This window comes from Mytilus trossulus, chromosome 4 (assembly GCF_036588685.1).
Source record: "Mytilus trossulus isolate FHL-02 chromosome 4, PNRI_Mtr1.1.1.hap1, whole genome shotgun sequence".
Lineage (NCBI taxonomy): Eukaryota > Metazoa > Mollusca > Bivalvia > Mytilida > Mytilidae > Mytilus > Mytilus trossulus.
This window is the reverse complement of record NC_086376.1, coordinates 78,228,898-78,252,026: the sequence shown is the minus strand read 5'-3', so window position 1 is coordinate 78,252,026 and position 23,129 is coordinate 78,228,898. Positions and strand designations below refer to the sequence as shown.

The following is a 23,129-nucleotide window of genomic DNA, read 5'->3' as shown; positions in this document are numbered from 1 at the left end:
AAATCAATGCCTTGTTTTCTGTTGGGCAATTTATTATATGGGAGGTGACATGAAAAAAGAAAATGAAAAGGAGATGGAGATGTTTTTAAAAGATAAATGCAACCTAGCACATCAAGAGGGACCACCATACGGGCTTCTAGAAAAAGAAAAGAAAAGAAATTGAGAGAGAAATTAAAAAAAGTTTAACAATCAGTTGGAAAACGTTTTGCCGAAAACATACAAGCTGTTTTGATCGTTTTCCTCGGATACAAATAAACAGTAGTCACACAATTATACTTAAACAAAATGTTTGACTTTATAAATATTCGTTTTCGTCATTTATATAGTAAAGGTCCTCGTTATATATGTACTCGGTACGATATTGCACACATTTTAGAGCTATGTTGAACAGTTCTTTCCTTTCGACGAAACTTGCTTCATGATAAAGGTACATCATACATAAATTTGTCTCTACATCTTAATTGTTTGTTACATTCATTACTGTATTAAATACTAGTTGAATTTAACTTTACTTCTTCTTTTTTTATTGAAGCAATACCCCATATAGTGTATTCAATTTCAGACAATATAACTGAGTAAAAGAGTTGAGTTAATTGAACATTATAAACATTTACCATTTACCTCACTACTATTTCTGGTTTTGGTTTCGGTATCAATCGGCTTATAGTTAATATGTATATTAATACGCACATCAGAACTCAGTTAAAGAGATCCGAGTCCGATGTTAGAATAAGTAACAATAGTAACTAAGCAAATTACAATGATCATAAATAATCAAAAACTACTAACAGTTATTGACATGACAACTGCAACCCTCAATTAAACTGATCGAAAGATTATGTATTCATCCTTTTAAATCAAGTCCAATTCATCTCGTTAGGAGTTTAATATTATTTTATCATCTAGTTTTACAATATGTGTTGATATCCGATTCAAAGACGTTATGAGTGAATAGAATTAATTCAGTAAATGACATGTTAATGTCTTGGTGATAGTTTCGTCAACATATCCCTTTGACTTAGGTAATGATGATTTTTGTGATTTGTATAGAATGTTACCATAAAAATGTGATGTTAAATTTCTGAACGTATCTCTATAGCGAACACACATGTTATAATATCATATATAGTAGGTTCAATTGACATACTTATTTCGTTTGTTTTTCAAACAAAAAAAAACAAAAAAGAAATACAAGATTTTAATTAGGTATTGGATTTTTTCTTAAATTAATTTATGGGGGCACAGTGGTATATTGGGTACAAAACTGTAAACTTTTAATTTTCGGTAAGAAAATGAAACAACTGGTTTATTAAAATGTTGAAAACAATGTATTCCGTCGCCCTTTCATTGTAATGTCTTGCTTGTGATTCTAGTTTTTTTTATGATTTTTTGTGTTGTGAATGCTTCTCATTGTCGTGTATCAAAACGCTTTCTGTAGTCATATCTCTGTATTTCATATTATACCATATTTATAAATCTTTTGTTTTGTATCTTGATTTAGATGATCGAGAAATATATTCAGACCGAGTAAGTATCTCGATTATGCATTTAAAATTTACTACCTGAACCAAATTGCACAATGCTACGCTACATACCATGAACTTTGCTGGGATCAGTGGGTCGGGAAACCGCTCCTTTCTTCGAAATGTTTGTTTCAAGTCAACAAAGACGAAGATTGTGCCAGCTGATCAACATCTTTTCATCACGTGAAACTGCCTTCTAAAAATGTTGCAATATATATGATATTTAAAAAGTTTAACAATCTCAAAAGTTTCATAATTCTGAATAATGCGTACTGAAATAATGTCGTAAAAATTTGATAAAAACAAATGAAACAATTTCGATTCACTTTTGTCAAAAAAATGGCGCCAATTGCGTTATTTATGAAGTATGTTTTGACCTCATCAATGTAGGCGAATTTTATTTTAAAAAAGTGTCCTATTTTTATTTACCACACCCTCCACCACGGATATTTTTGTGTAACCTATAACTTTCTTCTATAACAAATATCTTAATGCAATCACTGCTAGAGTCAATGAAATCTATATCATAATCTGAATGAGACCCTGATATTGAAGAGTCACAAATGGACGATGTACGTTTTTTTTTCAACTAATTCCTTCTTCAAACTTTTATTAGTTGGTTGAAGATTCCAGACAATGTGAATACAGTTACTAATTCAATTCCACCTATGCCTGCTGCGATAAAAAATAAATTCACTCTCCTGGAGCAGAAAGTTGACACCATGAAACAACTGAGTAACGGTGAGAAATTGTCTATGAAATATTATATATTTGCTAACCTTAAAAAGATTACTTAAGATTGACACAATTCACAAAATTTACACTTAATATTTAAAATGGTGTTGTTCTAACCCGTTCAAACTCTATTCTCTATATCTTGATATTTACTTCAACCCCAATGAAATATTCTTGTACGTATCTATATATAAACAAATCTATCTAATTGTTTTAACAAAGTTAAATGTGATATTATAAACGTTTCAAGGAATATGTCATGTGTGCCACGTTAATCAATTCATGAGACGAGCATTTTATATTTCGTTTGTGGTATCCTGGTATCCTGGTTGGGATTAACTTTTCTGACATCCAACCCATATTATCGTAACACGTTTCGCAAAAACATGCTCATCTGATTGACTTTATGTATATTAATAAAATATGAGTACTATTTGAATCTGTCAGTTACCCGATGTGTTTAATTTTTCTATATTTTCACTAAAAAACGAAGATTTTTTGACACACATTTCTCCATTATTCTTCCTTTTGCTGATTGTTTTCATTGCTGGTGTGTGTTTGTTTACAATTATCAATAATATGTGCTTCTTCTTAAATATTTTGCAAAATAAATGTTTTTCGTTCTTTATCTAAGATAAAGGATACCCCTCTTTGTCTTCTTTTCAATCGTTTTAATGAATTTAATCAAACTAGAACACAATTATCATTTTATGACGCACATCACAGTATTGATGTATATTGTAGACAAACACATAGTTTAAAATAGAGCGATTTGAATTTTGATTTGTCTACGGAAACATGCCGAAAGAACAATATACGTTTATTTATTTTTTAAATTTTCTTTTGCATATATGTATGACTCAAATCTATGGCGGGTTCCAAATCTATGGCAGATTCCTAATCTATGGCAAATGTGACGTTACAAACGCCAAACAACTCAAATATATGGCAGATTTTTGTTTACTCCAAATCTATGGCAGATTTTTGTTTACTCCAAATCTATGGCAGATTTTTGTTTACTTCTAATTTATGGCAGATCTTGGGATAGGGTATCGTATAACATCACAATTGAATATAACGCCATATTACATCTTCGCCGCCGCTAATGATGGCGGTACCCATAGATTTGAACACCATTCAAGATGAAGATATTTCCCTAACAAAAATTTGCGGGTGGTTAAAAGGAAGATGTTACCTATTATTTCGAAGATAGACCAAATGTACTGTACTGGCAGAATCCCACGATGAATTATGGCGCCGCTATTTTTAGTACCACATATTTTAGAAAAAGGATTGTTTTGGGTCTTTATAGCTTACTCTTCGGTGTGAGTCAATGCTTCGTGTTGAAAGTCGTACCTATACTGGTTTTACATGTATAAATTGTAACTTGGATGGCGAGTTCTCTCATTGGCACTTATTCCACCTCTTCCTATATCTATAGTTGTAGTAGTTTACTGTCTTCGGCTGGCAAAGTTTATAAAATGATATATAAAATACCGGATACAAAGATTTAAATCGTCATCACATAAAAAAAGATGTATTAACAATATCGCTGAAATAAATAATATTTGAAAATTCAAACTGTTCATTTTCAGTTGTTACTTTTTATTAAAAAAATAAAGCGGCCTTCTTGTTTGTTAGAGGTCTTATTAATTGGTTTAATGAATTGGTTAAATAGGTACCATGCACAGATTAAAATGTGTTTTTACAAAGCACATTATTTCATCTTGAAGTCTGTATTAAGACATATGAATTTATCATTTATGATTTTTTTTTTTTGCCCATTATGGAATGTTTACTTCACAAATGTTTATAGACATGATCCCGTTGTCGTATTTTTCCCCTTGCTTAAGACAAGTCATTTGTCGAAAATGAACTGCATTGTTTTCCATTTGCACAAAACTTGCCATAGATTTGGAAACAACATAAATCCGCCATAGATTTTGAATAACATAAATCAGCCATAGATTAGGAAATTACAAAACTTGCCATAGATTTGGGATGACATGACGTCACATTCACCACAGATTAGGAATCTGCCATAGATTTGGAACCCACCATGGATTTGAGTCCTACATATATTTTCTGTACAGTATTATCTTTATGAACCTTAACATAAATTTCACCCAGAACAGGTATCTCATTATCAAATGTAATAAAGTTGTGTGTACTTTTTTCCAGCACGAGACCCATTTGAAATTTTTCCTCTGAACTTTACATTGTACTTAGATGACGATTGTATGGCGTCTCCAATAAAAGTATCAGACCTCTTCATATGCAAGAACACCACACATATATTTCCTACAGCTGTACTTGATATTGAGGTTCTATGTAGTCGTATAGTTGTGTATAAAGAAATTTTGAAAATGTATGACTACATATTAAACTTTGACGGTAAACCCCGTTTGATGGAAGGTAATCGCTATTTGATAAAGGCACGACTGCTGGATAAGACCAGGAATGGAGCAATCATTGGAGATATGATACCGCCTGCATGTAGGAATGTTCTTCTTATAACGGGTTCGTATAGGGTTCTAGTTCAAAACCATGATTAATATTTTTATTTTACTGTTCATTAAAATAATTAATATTAATAATCTCTGTTTCAAAAAAATCAAAATGATTTAACTAGTTGAATTTTGATTTTTTAAGTATGCAATGAATGATTTATTTACAGATTAAGTTTTATCAAAATTAAATGGACAAGAAAAGATAGATAAATAACTCAAAATATCTTCATATAATTAATTTTGGATGTAACGCGTCTTATGATTGGCTGACGTTATTTTGTTATGAGCCCTAAGATATAATTTAGTCATGTAACCGTGACGTCATCAACGTTTTTCAGGGTTTTCTTCGGTTAAAAATTGAATTTAGAATTAAATTATAAGAAATTACTGTAATATTTTTTCTGCTATTCGAAATAACATAAAAAATGTGGTGCACACTGTTAAATAACCTGCTACGCGCGTTATTCAGTGTGCACCAAATTTTTTATGTTATTTCTTCATAGACAGAAAAAAATATATCAATCATTCCTTAAACAATTAACAAAACACAAAGCATAAGAACGGTAATTTTTACTGCTTATCTTAATCTTGTAAAAATTTAAAACCCTATTATCAGAAAAAGCTAAGATTTCATTTTCAAGGATAGCGATATGTGTTATTAGTGATAAAATGATTTGATAATTCCTTTTTTTTTCTCGGATTATTTAATAATTCTTTAATGTGTACATTGTTTTAACTAATTGAACAATGTAAAACACATGGTTTATATGACGTTAATATTTTCTTCAATATTCGAAATACTAAGGTTTTTCAACCTCAGAAATAGATTACCTTAGCTGTATTTGACAATACGTGTAGGAATTTTGGCTCTTCAACTTCGTAATTTTATTTGGCCTTTAAAATATTTTTGATTCGCGCGCGTTTGGCGTAAATATAAAATTTCAATCATGGTATCTATGATGAGTTTATTTTCATTATATTTATTTTATCCTCGCTATCTAATGCTACAGTTTTTAGTCAAATAATATATCTTTTCAACTTTATTTTTTTCCAATAATTTTTGGGGTTTATTTTTGGATGGTATGTATATCTGTACACAATAGTAAACATATCTTTTTTAAATCAGAATCTGGTTCTCGAGCTGTCGTCTGCAAATCATGTGCCCATAATAGTACACATTTATAACCTGCTCTTTTGCTAAACGCCTTCTCAAAATTGTCAAAATTTTCAATATAATTCCAATGTGCACCTCCTATTTGGTTTTTGATATCAATTGGGTTTTTTTATACGCCCGTCAAAATTTTGACGGGACGTATTATGGTATACAAATGTCAGGCGTCCGTCCGTCCGTCCGTCCGTGCGTCCGTCTGGCCAGCGTAAACATGTCGCACCGTAATTGAGAACGACTTATCCAAATTTCGTGAAACTTAATATTGTTGTTTCCTATGATGGTCAAATGATCGGTATACTTTTTGGTGGAAATGAGATTAATATTTTTTGAGTTATGGGACTAAAACAGGGGTGTGATTTTCCCCATGTCGCACCGTATCTTAAAAACTATTTATGATAATTGATTAAAACTTTCCACACTTCTCAGTTATATCAATCTATAGATCTGTATACCTTTTGGTGATGATTCAAAATTTTATTTCAGGGTAATTGAGTTTTTTGTAAAAAAAAGATGTGTTTTCACATGTCACTGTGTATCCAAAAAACAATTTATGATTATTGCGTCAAACTCTACACACTTCTTAGTTATATTAATTCTAAGGTCTGTATTTTTTTTCGTGATGATTTAAAATTTTATTTAAGAGTTATTGAGTTGTTTGTAAAAAAAAGGTTGGTTTTCACATGTTGCGCTGTATCTCAGAAACTATTTATGATTATTGCATAAAACGACGGGCGTATCATACGCTCATTGCGCAGCTGTTTATTTTCTATTAACAAAGCAAGGTATTTGCAAGGGTGGGATCTCGTTTGTTAACAGATCAGTCTCTCAAGTTTAAGAATAGTTTCTTATTAATGTATAATTAATCCTTAGTACTGTTCGTAACTAGCAAATGTTATCAACTAAACACAAGAAAAAAGATTGAATAAGAAAACGATATGATTATGCTAAATGATAAACTATCACTTTTTTCAAAAGGTAAAAGAAAACGTAATTGGTACAAATTTCAACGATATGAAGACGCTGTCAGTTATATGGAAGATATAAGAAGACAGTACATTGGAAAATATCCAACTTTTTCAGAAAGAAACAGTCTACAGTATGAATTAATCAAATATTTCTAAACAGCAACACTTTTTAAAAACATTCATTGCATGAAAAACTTTTAAATAGTAACACTTCTTAAATATTCATTGCTTGAAAAACTTTTGAACAACAGATGCAACTTGGTATAGGTATAAATTCCCTTAAAATTAGGTTTCGACTCAAACATTAAAATTAAGATTGTCATAACAGAGCAATGTGGTCCAAAAAATGTGAAGTTTGCAAATAATGCTAAATGAAAAAAGTTTTATGATTTCGTACTTCCAATTTTATGGTTTGTCCTAATCACGAACGCTCAATCCGTAAGTTTGTTTTAATGATTAGACGTGTGCCTTTTAAACATTATTTTACAAGTAAAACGAGATACCAGAATTGTTATTAATTTTAATAAATGTATAAGTACTGGGTATTACGGTAGAACTTTGCGTTATTCAAATCTTAGATAATAGTCACTACGTTCAAATAGACATTTTATTAATAATCACGATTGAGTAACACTCGCAAATCTCGAAATGGTTAATTGGTATCTTAAATTAGCGTAGACATACTTTTTTGTACGTTTAAAAGACTTCACTTACCATTACCAAATTTGATAACTGATGTTTCATTGATATCTTTCATCATGAACTTCCGTTCAACTTGACCTGCATCAGGTTACGCCTCTGAATCACGTGCTCTTATTCATATGTTTGCTTTTCGAATTTGTTTGGTTTGTTTATTTCCTGGTTATCTTGTTTTTCTATTTGAGTTTTCTTGTTTCGATTTTTTTAACATAACATTGGAATATAAAATAGAGGTGTTTGATTGTCATTGCGACAACTATCACCATTCATCATGGTCAATTCTATACCACATGAAAAGGTATGAAAGTCCCCGGCAAGACAAAATGTAAAACAATCAAACGAGAAAGCTACTGATGTGATGTATGTACAAAACAACAAATTGAAAACGAATTGTACAGCAACATACGACAAACACTTAATTACAGACCAAACGTACAGAGAAAAATGACAAAGTCGGTACACGTTAGTTGCACGCCAGATGACGCTAAGTAAGCGTTCAACGCGCGTTGCATAAGTTTGAAGTACGTCAAAATACATAGGTATACGCTTGGTGAACGCTACAACTCGAAGAATTTTTTATGCAGCACAATAATTTTCATCATGTTCAAGCGTGTGTCTAACGTATACCAGTACGCTACACGCACGTTATACATCCCATTTCAAGCGCGTTAATCGCGCTACAGATAAATTGGAGAACACCCCATAATCGGACATCAAAGATACGACTGGAACGCGTCTCAAATACGTCCAAGAATTTTTTTCCTACGTAGCGTGCATTCCATCTACGTTAGACACGATTAAATCCCGTTGTGCACACATTTCGGATATGAGTGATACATGGCATGCACCAAAAAATACTTGCATATTGACAGCGAACCTGATTTTTTAACACGCCCAGCGTAGGTCGGAGCTATACGCTGATGTGAGCCGCCGATATAAGGATAGACATATACATGTATATAGATAAATGCATAGACACATACTTATATCAAAATATGATGATGAGGTATGATTGACAATGAGACAATTATCAATACATCTTGATAGAAGGTTGCTGCTCACAAGGAAGCTACTAAACCAAGAATTCCAAAAGGTGAAGTTGCAATCATTCCTTTGTAAATTTTACAGACGCCATCACGAGTTGGTTAACCGTTATAGAATAACCGTTTCACAGATGATATCGGATATGTTCCTTACGTAGTAACTACAATTTCTTTCCCTTTCATGAATGTGACATACCTAATTAGACTATTTACCGAATTTGTTATCACATAAGCAACACGACGGGTGCCACATGTGGAGCAGGATCTGCTTACCCTTCCGGAGCACCTGAGATCACCCCTATTTTTTTATGGGGTTCGTGTTGGTTATTCTTTAGTTTTCTATGTTTTGTCATGTATACTATTATTTGTCTGTTTGTCTTTTTCAATTTTAGCCATGGCGTTGTACGTCTATTCTCGATTTATGAGTTAGACTGTCCCTTTGGCATCTTTCGTCCCTCTCTTATCAACCAAATTCAAATAAAGTAAACGTGAGCAAATACTAAGATTGGTTCATTGAAATGTTCGTGACATCGATTTCCCTCTCTTAAAAAGTAAGAGTCGATTTACTAAATCATTTTACACTGACAATTTTAAAGTGATCAGAGCAACCGAGGAGAAATACAACTTTATACTAGTTGTGAGTGATTTCTACATTATTGAGAGGTCGGAACTTGACGAAAAATAAATAATATTCCCAAAGTATGAAAATGACTATTTACATATTTACTTAAAATAAATGAATTACTGGTACTTATAGGTTTTTACACTGGTGTAACTCAAAGATGTGGAATTTCTCCGCAGCAAAGGACTTTAAAGGTAAGGTATTAATGCTAAAGAAAAGAAAGCAATCAACTCCCAGACCCAAATCCTTATTCCAACCTTTAACACATTTAACATTCTCGTTATTTTCATATTTGTTCTAATAAAATATACACATTTTAGCAACTTTCATCAATTTATGTTATAGATTGTTTATAAAAAAAAAAACATGAACATACCATGATTTTGTCTTTAAAACTTATCAAATATATAAAAATGAAAAGTACAGACTAAATCATGTAAATGGGGAGGAACCGAGAACAGCCAAACATTTTAAGGTATTTTTGTACGTTTCGATCTATACAAATACTGTTTTGTCCTATTAGAATCGACATAATTCCTTCATGTCATGCTCTATGCTCATTTTGACATGGGTAGGCATTATATTTGACCATATTTTAAACCTCGCTGACGCTCAGTGTAAAATATCGACAAATATGATGACTACCCATGTTGGAATAAGCTTAGAACATGACATAAAAGAACTATTTCTTAATTACCGCAAATTGTTTTAAATATAACGAAAACAGACATAGACTTTGTAATATATTTTCTATGTAATAATACAATCCAGTTTCTATAACTAATTTATTAACAAGTAAATCGTTTAATGGTCAGACTACAAAATGGCTACATGTTTAGCGGCTTTAACAAGTGAGACAAGTTCGCTAAGAATCTATTATAATAGTTCAGCATTCCATGATAAGCTTTCAATTCCGTCACGTTTGTCGGACTTGGAGCTTTATCGATCGCCTCAACTTTACTCTCCACTGGATACCTTGAACAACATTTTCAAGTGTTCTTTTGTAAATACCTGGGCTAGACGCTACACCATACGGAAGTCTATTGTATCTGAGTAAATCCTTATGCGTGTTTATAGTCACATTCCTTTAACTCTCCTCATCAAGTTCAATTTGTTGGTATGCTTGATTTAAATCCAATTTTGTATATTCTTGTCCTCCTCTAAGCGTTGTGTATAAATCCTCAGTTTTAGGAATCGGATAATTGTCTAATTATGAAACGGCATTAACGGTTACCCTGTAGTCACCACAAATTATAATCCGTTCTCCTTAACTACAGGTACTATCGGAGCGGCCCAGTCGGAAAATTCCATCGCTGAATCTGACCCTTCTTTTCAAGACGTTTAAGTTCAATCTTCAATTTATCCTTCAACGCATACGGCAAAGGGTGAGCCTTGAAATATGTCGGTACGGCACTCTCATCAACATAAATCTCGGCTTTCATGCCTTTTACAGTTCCAAGTTCATCCTTGAAAACCTCCTTATTTGCTTCCTTCACATTCAAATCAGTCGATTGATTATCACTTCCAACGACGGAGAAAAAACTTTCCAATCCAGATTGAGTTTATTCAATCAGTCTCGGTCAAGTAAATTCTGACCTTTACGCTTAACTATCAGTAATGGTAATTCTTAGCATTCCTTCTTGTAATTGGCATTGACGATTGCACGTCCTTTTACACATGTTACAGGAATCTGCTCTCCCATGTATGTTCGGAGTTTAGCACTTGTCGGTTCGATTCTAAATTTCGACTTGTATTCCTTGTAAGTATCCCCGTTCATAATAGAAACGGACGCTCCAGTATCTATATTTCCATGGCTATTTCACATTCATTCACATTCATTTTCACTGTTTATGCCTCATTAGATTTATTTCCAAAATGAAAAACTGAGTAAATTTCATTTTCACTTTCACTACTTTCATCCTGCTCCATGAAATGAGCACGTGGTTTAAAACGTGATTTAAACTTTATATGATTTTTACTTTAATTCCCATTGGCAGATGTGTTACGGCATTTCGTTGCTATATGTCCATTCTTTTTACAACTGTTGCATTTTGCATCCTTCAACCTGCATTCAGCGGCTAAGTGATTTCCTCCACACCGGTAACAATCTCCTTGTTTCGAGTTTTCAGAGTTGTTTCTTGTATATTATTTTGAAACTTTGTTGATTTGTTTCTGAAATGTTTCATTTTTCCCACTCGCTGGGATGTCCTGTGCATTCTTCTCTGCAGTCTCCATAGCGGTAGCAATTTCCAATGCTTTTTCAAATGTTAAATTCGGCTCTGCTTACAGCCTCCTCTGTATGCGTTCACTCTTTTCCCCGACGACTAACCTGTCACGTAACATCGCATTTAACGTGTCACCATAATAACAGTGTTCTGTCAGACTTCTTAGTGCTGCAATAAATGCCCTCACTGACTCATCGCTATGTCTTGTTCTACTGTTAAAATTTAAATCTCTCAGACTGAATGATTTCTGATGGTACTGGATGTCGGTAGTCTTTCACTAGTTTTGTTTAATCGGCCAGTGATTTCGTTCCTGGTTTGTCTGGTGCTAATAAATCTCTTATTAATTTGTAGATATTCTTCCCACATACACTTAAGAAAATATACCTTTTCTGGTCTTCTTCGTCTATCTCATTAGCAGTACAAGAATGTTCCATACGTTCTGCATATTGTGTCCAATCTTCGGGTTCACCAAAAGAGTCTAATTTCCCGTAATTTAGTCGGAAATGTCACTTATAGAAATTCACATCTATTTTAACATTCAGTTTTTTCCTCGTCACCAATATGTGTTATATATTTGCTATATAATAATACAATCAAGTTTCTATAACTAGTTTATTAACAAGTACATCGTTTAATGGTCAGACTACATAATGGCAACATGTGTATAAGAACTTTAATTCATCTATTTAATTACATGTTTATTTAAGAATGTGCAGACATGTGAGAGTTGCTGATCTGTCAATTATAATTACCGTAACAGATGATACGGTAATAAAGTGAGGTGAACTTTATAACAGACTTTTACCTTTTGACATTGTACAAGTCAAGACTCCGTTGGCTGTCGATGAGGTTAAAATACTAAATCACTGGGATGTGTTTTAGTTGATTTTAGACCTGATGCATGAATTTTTATTTTTAATTGTTTTTTGCTTTTAATTAGCTTACAGTTACTGCGAGTACTCTCAAATCGTACTTTCGTGTTATTTTGATCTGTTGATACAATTTGTACTTTGTTTTTGTTTTTTTAATGTTTACTAATTTATTTTTAATTTTCGTCTCTCTATTTTAACTACACTGTATATGCTAGCTTTGATAAGTGTTTGGTATGACTATAAACATTCACTTCACTTCACTTCTATTCTCGTACTATGAACAACAAAATTATTTATTTTGTAAATAATATTTCCGTATTCCGTTACTATTTTTATTTTTATTTACCTGTATAAATTATCTTATTTGTCGGCATGTTGTTTAAGGTTGTGGTGGTCTTTCTAATATAATATATTCTCTCATAGATCAATGTTACACTATAGTTTCAGGTAAGAATGATGGACGATACATATTTAAAACGTTTAAACCCGCTGCATTTGAATGCACCTGTTTGAAGTCAAGAACCTAATGTTCAATGATTGTCGTTTGTTTATGTGGTTCATATATAGTTATCAAAGGCACCAGGATTATAATTTAGTACGCCAGACGCGCGTTTCGTCTACATAAGACTCCTCAGTGACGCTCAAATCAAATATATGTATAAACCCAAGCAAGTACAAAGATGAAAAGCATTGGGGATCCAAAATCCCAAAAAGTTGTGCCAAATACGGCTAAGGTAATCTATGCCTGGGATAAGAACATCCTTAGTTTTTTTTCAAAGTTCAAAGTTTTGTATACAGGAAATTTATAAAAATGACCACATTATTGATATTCATGTCAACACCGAAGTGTTGACTACTGGGCTGGTGATACCCTCGGGGACGAAACGTCCACCAGCAGTGGCATCGACCCAGTGGTGTAAATAGTTATCAAAGGTACCAGGATTATAATTAAGAACGCCAGACGCGCGTTTCGTCTAAATAAGACTCCTCAGTGACGCTCAAATCAAATATATTTATAAACCCAAACATTAGTGGTTATCGTTTTTTTTGTGTAGATTAGACGGAAGGATTTATTTTCTGTTTGAATAGTTAAACACTAGTAATTTTTTAGGCCTTAATAGCTTGCTGTTCGGTGTGAGCCAAGACTCTGTGTTGAAGACCGCACTTTGACCCATTGCATTAGAATGAAAGACATAAGACCCTAGTCAAAACTGAGTTGCATCGGTTAAATCATAGCAATGATGTTGGTAACGTACAAAATGTTGTAATAAATTGTTTTAGCTGTACCCAGGATGAAATTTCATATGTGGCAGCGGGTCTGTATAACAGGGGAAAACAAATTTCTCCGCTGCTTGTTTGGGGTGAAATTGTCATAGTCAGCTTTAGGTTTCAGCGGGTCTGTGTTTTCAAATGAGAAAACAAAAAAAAATATCTTCTGATTGTGCGGGATGGAAAATGCATAGGCAGCTGCTGGTCTCCGCGGGTCTGTTACCAGGGGAAAAAGTCTCCGCGGATTGTAAGAAATGAAAATTTCATAGGCGGGCACATGTATCCGTGGGTCTGTGTAACAAGGGGTTGATTTCTCCGCTGCTTCTGCGGGATGAGAATTTCAGCTTATCTAGTTTCAGTTATTTTGACGTTGACACAATGGTTATCTTGCACTGTGTTTGTTTATCTTGCATTGTTTTTCTAAAAGAAAAAACTTAAGTTAGTGTACAAATTTCGTTACAAGACACACCGTGTTTATAAATTGATATCTAATAGATATAGGAAGATGTGGTGTGAGTGCCAATGAGACAACTCTCCATCCAAAAAACAATTTAAAAAGTAAACCATTATAGGTTAAAGTACGGCCTTCAACACGGAGCCTTGGCTCACACCGAACAACAAGCTATAAAGGGCCCCAAAATTACGAGTGTAAAACCATTCAAACGGGAAAACCAACGGTCTAATCTATATAAACAAAACGAGAAACGAGAAATAATGTTCATATTCTGATACTTCAACATTCTACCACTGTATCATTTGTAATATGATATTTCTTCTATATTCTATTGACAGTTAAAGAGATATATCAATTTCCCCTGTATTTATTTCACAAAGGACCATAGGATTGTTAGAATATCCTCCAATCAGTGTTCAAACTCACAGTTTAATGCATGTACTTTGCGATAAGAACAATATTTGATTTTTTTTAACTGCATAGAAAACAAAAGTTTAAAAACCCGGAGATGGTCAAAATCGCAAAAAATGTGTCGGAGAAACTTCATAACTAAAACAGAATATGGAGATAAAGCTTTATAGTATTTTCCTTTGGATACACATTATTTTAATATTGGTTTTAAGACATCTTTCGATGCACAATTGTACGAACGAATAACATTTTTAAATGTTGACCAAAACAAATACCAACAAACGCCGATATATAGGAGAGAGGAAACACCATAGCTTTAAGGGTTTAACAAAAACAACAGAAACTGAACAACGTAAACACATAACAGACAATCCTTAAAATAGAATACTAAATGTTTGTCATTTTTTTTTAATTTGAAGTGGCAACAATGACGTCGTTCTTTCTTCTGTCGTGTTCATCACCAGCTACGACCAACTACTGCAGCTATATCTGTTTTAAGGGGTGTCACTAATAGAAGTGTAAATGATTAGCCTTTTGGGATCCGTAGATTACTCTCACTCGAATAATTCCGCCTCTCCCCGTGGTCTATATATCCCACTCGCATCGATTCGGATTTTTACTAGATGTTTTGAGCATTATCAAATGAGAAAATAACACAACGAAGTGTAACAATCATATGTCTATTTTGTATGACAGGTTTTTATGATGTAAGTCCCGAAGAAATGAGAATGTTGGCATACAGTACAGATAAGCATACTTATGTGAGTAGAGATTTTTTTTTCATCTTTAGAGATCCATTTTATAGATGACAAATCAATAGCTTAAATACCATGACTTTGTAATCTTTCATACCATGAAATCTGTAAATATATAACTGCTAAGCTGTTCTTTGGTAAAAACAAATGTATATTATAGTCAATACTAGGTTAATGAAGTAATTCGGAAGGTAACAAGAACTTGTTGATAAATATTCCATATCAACGTCACAGATAATACATGATGGTCTTGACTTTTAGATAATGCGTACTGATGATTTTTTTCATCTTAACAACATGGTATAGTGTTCTTTCATTTGACATCCCGTCTATGTGTTTGTATTGTTTTTCATATTTTGCTTGTGTGTTTTGTATATGCGACTTTTTGTGTTTCTGTGGTTCTGAGAACGTGACTCTGTACTTTTAATTCCGGCAGTATGATATTGTTCTAATATATGGCATTATGATATATTTATATTATGAATAAAAAAAGACGATGAACAACATATTTATTATTATAAAATCGCGTAGTGGAATGAACTATTTGTGGATTTTTATATATTCTATATACCTGGTGGACTAGGTTAAATATCGGTCTATTACTGAAATTAATTCTTACATATTTTTGATTTTTTAACCCTGTATGCTAACATTGCCCATGTGAAATTTTAAAATGGTTGGTATATACATTGAACTACAAATATATGTGATGTTTAAAATTTTCTGACGTCAGACACGCGAATCAATGAGTGTGTTTGAAGATAGATGTGTTTGTGGTCTGTTAAATTGTTCCTTTTTAAAATTGTTACGCGATAATGACCGCTGAACCTATATATTGAATCTTGTATTTACAATGTCTGTTTAGTTCACGAATCATTGTAACTAGAACGGAATTTGATGAGACTGTCATCAAAGTGAGAGGTTTAGCGCTTTAAAACCAGGTTAAATCCACCATTTTCTACATTTGAAAATGCCTGTACCAAGTCAGGTATATGACAGTTCTTCTTCATTCGTTTTTGATGTTTTGTCATTTGATTTTGCCCTGTGATTATGGACTTTCCGATCAGATTTTCCTCCGAGTTCAGTTTTTTGTGATTTTACTTTTTTTCACACGGAATTCATGCTTGTAAGGGGAATTTAGTGAGATAAACTTTCAATATTAAATTCCAACCTCTTACAATTCTTCTGTGTTTTCTAATTATTTTATTTGTAATTTTGTGATTATCAGTTAAGTTATTTTATATATAAATATCAAGCTCCCCCAAAAAAACCAATACATTATAATAGATAATTAATTACATAGTACGTTGATTAATAAAATTTTGAATTTCAAATATTTCTCTTATGCAAATTAATATGTTTTCTTGGTTGGGTCGTGCATTGACGAAAGAAATAGAAACTATACTATAATCTAAATACAGAAAATGTTCTTTGTAACTTCGATTGGTTTCTGTTAAAAATTACATATTGCAGTTGCATCTTGTATTTGACAACACCTGTTGAAATTTTGGGTCCTCAATGCTTCTTACTTTATTTCGCCCTTTTAACTTTTCGACTCAAGCGTGACTATTTTCTTTTGTACAATCTCCATATGGTACAATTCAAAACTGTGAGCTTAACTGATTTTTACCAAAGGATCAAGCGATGGAGGAGTAGTTATGCTCATTACAAACTTTTTTACACTAATTGATGAAAGGATAATAATGTGCTGACATATAAGCAGGGTTGATTATGAAACGCGTGGTGCAAACTGTATGCATTCGAGAATTGAACGAAAATAAACTTCTTAACTTGTCTTCCACTTTCGACATAAACAAAAATATTTCACTTTTTATACCTTGTATATTTCTTTAGCACTTTTATGACGCCTTTTTAAATATGGTAAATTTCTTTCTTCTAATATTGACAACAACGGACGTGTTAGATAAACAACGGGAAGCAAAATGACCCCAATTCACAGATGGTGGTATGAAGGGCAACTGTAAAAGCTTCATTAGAAGTTTCAATTCGGACCAATATCATATAAAATGTAGTTTAAATAAATCCTTCGCTTCTTAACGAAAAATCTTTTTTTTACTTACATATATAATGATTCATTAAGAAACATTTTGCTTTAGGCGCACTTTTATCCCTTTTCATTTTTTTTTAGAACTTTCTGTAAATATTGCGAAATCAACGTTTTTAATGTGCATTGGATTTTGAATTATGGTATTCCGTTCTATTGTGTACACATGATTTTTAGAAAGAAAAAAACCTTATCATTCAAGAGCCAGGGATAGGAGTTTTATTTAATATTTTTAAAATCAAAGAATGTTCACTCTGCACCATTGACCTTGATTAAACCAATTTTGCGACGTACGAATTTTTGAGGACCGGAAAAAAAACCACTGACTAAGCTTTCTAATGATATATGACATAGCCGTATGTTAGGTGGGTTAACTAAATGTCACTCGCCTTTTACAACTTTTCTAGAAACACTCGGCGCCATCATTTGTTATTTACACATCTTAATTGTTGAGATACGTTATCGCCTCGGGGGCTCTCTCCCTATATACAAGGTGATAGGAGGTAAATGACACTTTCTTTACGTGTGAAAATATATCTAACGTTAATGCAACTGAATATAGTCTTGATTTGATTTTGATTCAAATTCAAAGTTAGAAAGATAGTTTTAGTTTTTAGTTTTTTTCATCAGTTTGACAATTCTTTTTTCCCCATTTAAGTAAATGGTGTCTAAATTAAAATCTTAAAGGTAGCTCATATAATTCTTTTTCTAAATATATAATAAAAAGTATGGGTCACAGGGCCTTTTTTCAACCTACAGCTTGTTAAAATTGTTAGATTTTGAATGGATTATGCATTAAAAACCAAATTTTATGTGATAGAAATAAAAATAAACCAAATAATTTTAAGATAAGATATCAGAAAATAACTCGTATAATGTGCTTTCTGAAAATAAAACGAAACATTGAGGTCACCAGTCTCGATTTCATGCTAGAAATCAAAACTTGGAAATTGCCTACATATTGCTTTATGAAAATTACATTATCTGAGTCATCTCCCCTGATATGGCAAGGTGAAAATAATTAGGTCAAACAAAAAGAGTCTGTATTTGTAGAAACAATAATCAAAATAAGACGAAACACAACATTTTCTTCATTTAGATGAACATTATAACAAAAGTAGTACGTTCCTCTCACCAAATGTTCACATTTCATTAAAGATCTAGACCGATTATGTTCTGTTGTTTAACACTCCGAGATGTCGGAAGACACCCCATCTACCTTAGGAGTAGTCGAATGATTGAAAGTACAATATTTGTATATGTTTCTTTCAGAGTACTTTTCAATCCTTGCTACTAACAGATGTACAGAAAATTTGCTTTCAGGCAGAAAACATATCATGGAAGTTTGATACAGAAGAAAAGTCTCTACATGAAATAGAAGGTATTTAATCGATTTTGTACAGTCACCGTTTCGGATATTTTGGAATAACCTGAATAAGGACATGTTGGAATCAAGACATTTCGACACATTATGTTGTTTTACAATTGCTTTTGATTTATATCCACTATAATAAAAGGAAGTAAATTTTTTGACAATATAACAACTGGCCTACGACAAACTAAATAGTGTTTATATATAAAACATGCATGTATTTATCGAAACATAAAAATAATGATTAATAATTCATACACTAATTACTGATAATTTAAGTAGCAATTTTAAGATTTTCGCAACGAAGATCTAAATTGCGCAGCCTGTATATGTAAATTGGGATCGTTTGATTCCTTCAATGCTAAAGAAAAAAGAAAACATCTAAATAAATTGCTTGTCATTTACAATCCGATTGTTACGCAATAAAATGCAAGCCATATTGAGTAAAATCCATTATCAAGAAAACTTCATTGAAGGCCACAAAAATTTTAAGATAAGCAATAATTAAGGTAGATTCAAGGTATACCGCCATCTTGGATTGAACAGTACAAAATGGGTCTAGTAATTTGCCACAATCTGCAAATTTGGAGACAGATTTGCAATTTAAAAGTTAGACTATTTATTTATATAAAGAAAACTTGGTGAATAATTGTATTATCCATAATATTTAAACAAATATCGTTTTTGTTTTTGTTTTTTTAATATTTTTTTCAAATGAGCCATTTGAGGGGAGATAACTCTTCTAGATAAAACATTATACTGGACTAATATGGAAATTTATTATTTTTACTTGTAGCAAGAAAACAAGTTCGATGACACCATTTTTATTTTTATTTTCTTTAAACATATAATAAAATCTATTTTCTCAAATTTATTTTAAAATTCTATCGCGTAGATTCTTTTTATGCACACAAATGGTTTTTTTCATGAACAATCAAACAAAATTTAGACAATTTTCAACGACTCATAGCTTCAACAAAAGCACGGTGACCATACTTTTTATTATATTTTTGAAAAAGGCATTATAATAAAATTTTGTTTCAAAAAGTCTATACTTATGTTCTACCTTAATCATTTCTTGAAAATAAACAAAATAGCTTTTTGTCATTGTGATGTGCCGATTTGTCTTGATACCGAAAAGTCAATTACATTTGCCGAAACGTCCTTGTGTTAATATATACATTCATTTTTATGAACTTAAGTTGGGAAATCTCATTCAAGAGAGGAAAATCTAATCAGTTTGAGACTACATAGCCCAAAGATTCAGTATAAACACAAGAAAGTTAGCCCAAAGATTCAGTATAAACACAAGAAAGTTGTCTCTCAAAGATATTTAATTTTGTGTTCCTTGCTTTCAATTGTGTTGTCGTATATACCACATTTTTTGTGTTCAATTAGTTTTATGTCCAGATTAAAAATTCTACATTTTTTCACCGATATCTATGCTTCAGATACCACCACTTTCATGTAATGAACTATAACCCTTCTGACTTTTCAGTGGCCCTATAAGTAGGTCACATTTCGTATTTTAGTTAGCTCACCTGGTCTTTTTCTCATCACTTGGAGTACGTAGTCCGTCGTCGTCTGATAGGTGGAAAATTATGAATTAACTGTGACTTTATCCAATTGTGCTCATTATAGTAGGTGGTAAATATAACTGGAATAATATACCAAGCGGGATATCAAAATGATTAAGTTGAAGAATAACCTTGACCAATAAAATAGTTATCAAAGGTACCAGGATTCTAATTTAGTACGCCAGACGCGCGTTTCGTCTACACAAGACTCATCAGTGACGCTCATATCAAAATATTTAAAAAGCCAAACAAGTAAAAAGTTGAAGAGCATTGAGGATCCAAAATTCCAAAAAAATGTGCCAAATACGGCTACGGTAATCTATGCCTGGGATAAGAAAATCCTTAGTTTTTCGAAAGCTCAAAGTTTTGTAAACAGGAAATTTATAAAATGGCCACATTATTGATATTCATGTCAACACCGAAGTGTTGGCTACTGGGCTGGTGATACCCTCGGGGACGAAACGTCCACCAGCAGTGGCAATAATAACGTGAACCAAAAGAAAATATAAAAAATAAGAAATAAAGATTGTGTATCATGAACCCTTTCAAACAGTTGCTGTATCTTAATTTGCTCCGGAAGGGTAAGCAATCGGCCAATGACACCCGGAATGATGTTCCTGTTCGAATCTATTCATAAGTCGTATCTGATGACAAGAAATCATTCAATAGCGTGTTTTGTAAATATCTCTTGACAGCTGAATACATCACCCTATTTATATATTGTCGATCCATGTAAATCTGAATGCTTTTTAAATATACAGATGGTGGTCTCCTCATTTATTAATCTCCAGTAAAAGTTTCTTTTTTTAGATAATCTAAGTAAATCTTCAGGTTTTGCTTTTATTAGGAATTTCTTTGATTACTTCTAGCAAGTATATTCAATGCGTATTGTCTATACAACTAATAGGCAATGAAAACACGAGAGACTGTTTACATAAAAATGTCTCGAAGCGTTAATGATGTGTATTACCATATTCCTGTGTATATTTTGACTCTATATGTTTTTTTTTAATTTTCAGCCTTTACAAATATGAACAGAAAAATCAAGAAAGCCATTAAGAAAATCAGGCGATGAACATTATGTATTAGTTTTAATTCGAGAGTAATATATTCTGATTATATGCCAACGTATTCAAGATAAACTCATTTAATGGGATCTTTAATGTCTGAGCCATTGACTTTTGTTTCTCTGTATACTAAGTTTTTGTTGACAGTTTGTTAAATCTATCGCACGTTTTTTATGTTCTACTGTTACACCACTGTCCAAGGTTAGTGGGAAGGTTGGCGCGACTACAAACTGATATTACCCCAACACATTATGTATGTGTCTGTCCAAGTCAGGAGCCTGTTTTTCAGTGGTTGTCGTTTATTGCTGTATTTCATATTTGTTTATCGTTCAGTATTTTATAAAATCAGGCCGTTAGTTTTTTCGTTTGAATCGTTTTTACATTTGCCATTTCAGGGTTGACTTTGCGGTATGGTTTTTTTCATTGTTGACCTAAAGTTGTTGATTTCTGTGTCATTTCGGTCTCTTGTTGAGCGTTGTCTCAGTTGTCTCATTGTAAATCATACCACATCTTCTCATTTTTAAAACTTACACTGGTAGAAAATGACTTTGTTTAAGTATACCAAAATCAAATCCAGTAAACGTAATCAATTCGAAATTATCGTTTGCTCATTTAGTTAAACAAATATTGCACGAACGTTCTAGAATTGATGCTTCTGAAATGCAACGCAGAAGATTCTTCTGGGTGTGTGTTGATTAATAATGTAGTCAAATATGCATGATTTGTTTTAATAGTTGTGATTGACTTTGAACAAGCTGTTAGTAACTATCAGACCTATACATAGTGGCGTTTTGTTTTACGTGGTGTTTACCTTCAGTCTGTGTTTTTGTTACTTGTATTTCTATCAATATGATGAGTTAATCCTTTTTCTACTATTTGTATAGTTTGTTCTTTTTTTGAACTGTTACATTACTGTCCAAGGTTACTGGCAGGGTTGGGATTCCGCTAACATGATAAAATCCGCCCATTCTATATTTATGTGCCTGTCTAATGCCAGGAGCCTGTGAATCAGTGGTTGTCGTTTGTTGTTCTGATACACGTTATTATACGTTCACTGTAATAAACATACATTAGGCCGTTAGTTTTCACATTTGAATTGTTTTATATTTGTCAATTCAAGAACTTTTATAGCTGGCTATTCGGTATAAGCTTTGCTTATTGCTGAAGACCGAACGGTGCCCTATAGTTGTTAATTTCTGTGTCCTCTGATCTCTGGTGAAGAGTTGTCTCATTGAAAAAGAGACTTCTTGGGGTTTTTTTTTAAATATTTGCCAGACAACACTTCTTGCAAATATATTATTTATTGTGATAATTGAAACAGGGAAATTTTGCAGAACAATATCACATAATTTTATAATTTTAGATATGAATATTGATTCAATGGTTGCCATCTTGGTTGTGTAATAATGTAACGTCGTGTCTACGCATATTTATATTAAAAATTTGATCTAGACCACATGTGTGTAGTTGATCAATGGATAATATGAGGTCAGTTGGAAATTTATGAAACAGAAGTGTCAGGATTAAATTAATAAGAGCAAAATGTTGGGGCGTCAGTGGGCACATACACACATGTTCAGACATGTTTAAGTAAGGAAAATGTTTTTTTTTTTTTTTTTGGTGAGGGGTGGTTTTGTGGGGTTACTATACTTTTCTTTTTTCTATTCATTTATATATTTATTTATTTTCTTCTGCAAAAATATCGTCTTCTTTATTTCAAAACGCTATGGAAATTATGATTACAATATAATATAGAATTTCAAAATAAAGATCATGAACAAGTACTTACTACAT

The 23,129-nt window shown here is 32.3% G+C and overlaps 1 protein-coding gene across 1 annotated transcript in view; it reads left to right on the top strand.

The window, feature by feature from the left end:
• LOC134716042 (uncharacterized) overlaps positions 1–23,124 on the top strand; it is a 35,755-nt gene extending 12,631 nt beyond the window's left edge. The window contains exons 6-13 of the mRNA XM_063578728.1: positions 1,502–1,527; positions 2,140–2,264; positions 4,440–4,778; positions 6,915–7,035; positions 9,404–9,462; positions 15,196–15,260; positions 18,592–18,700; positions 21,288–23,124. Of these exons, the coding sequence (XP_063434798.1) occupies positions 1,502–1,527; positions 2,140–2,264; positions 4,440–4,778; positions 6,915–7,035; positions 9,404–9,462; positions 15,196–15,260; positions 18,592–18,700; positions 21,288–21,343 (900 nt within the window). The 3' untranslated portion in view covers positions 21,344–23,124. The remainder of the gene's footprint in view (positions 1–1,501; positions 1,528–2,139; positions 2,265–4,439; positions 4,779–6,914; positions 7,036–9,403; positions 9,463–15,195; positions 15,261–18,591; positions 18,701–21,287) is intronic.
• The last annotated feature ends 5 nt before the right edge of the window (positions 23,125–23,129 follow it).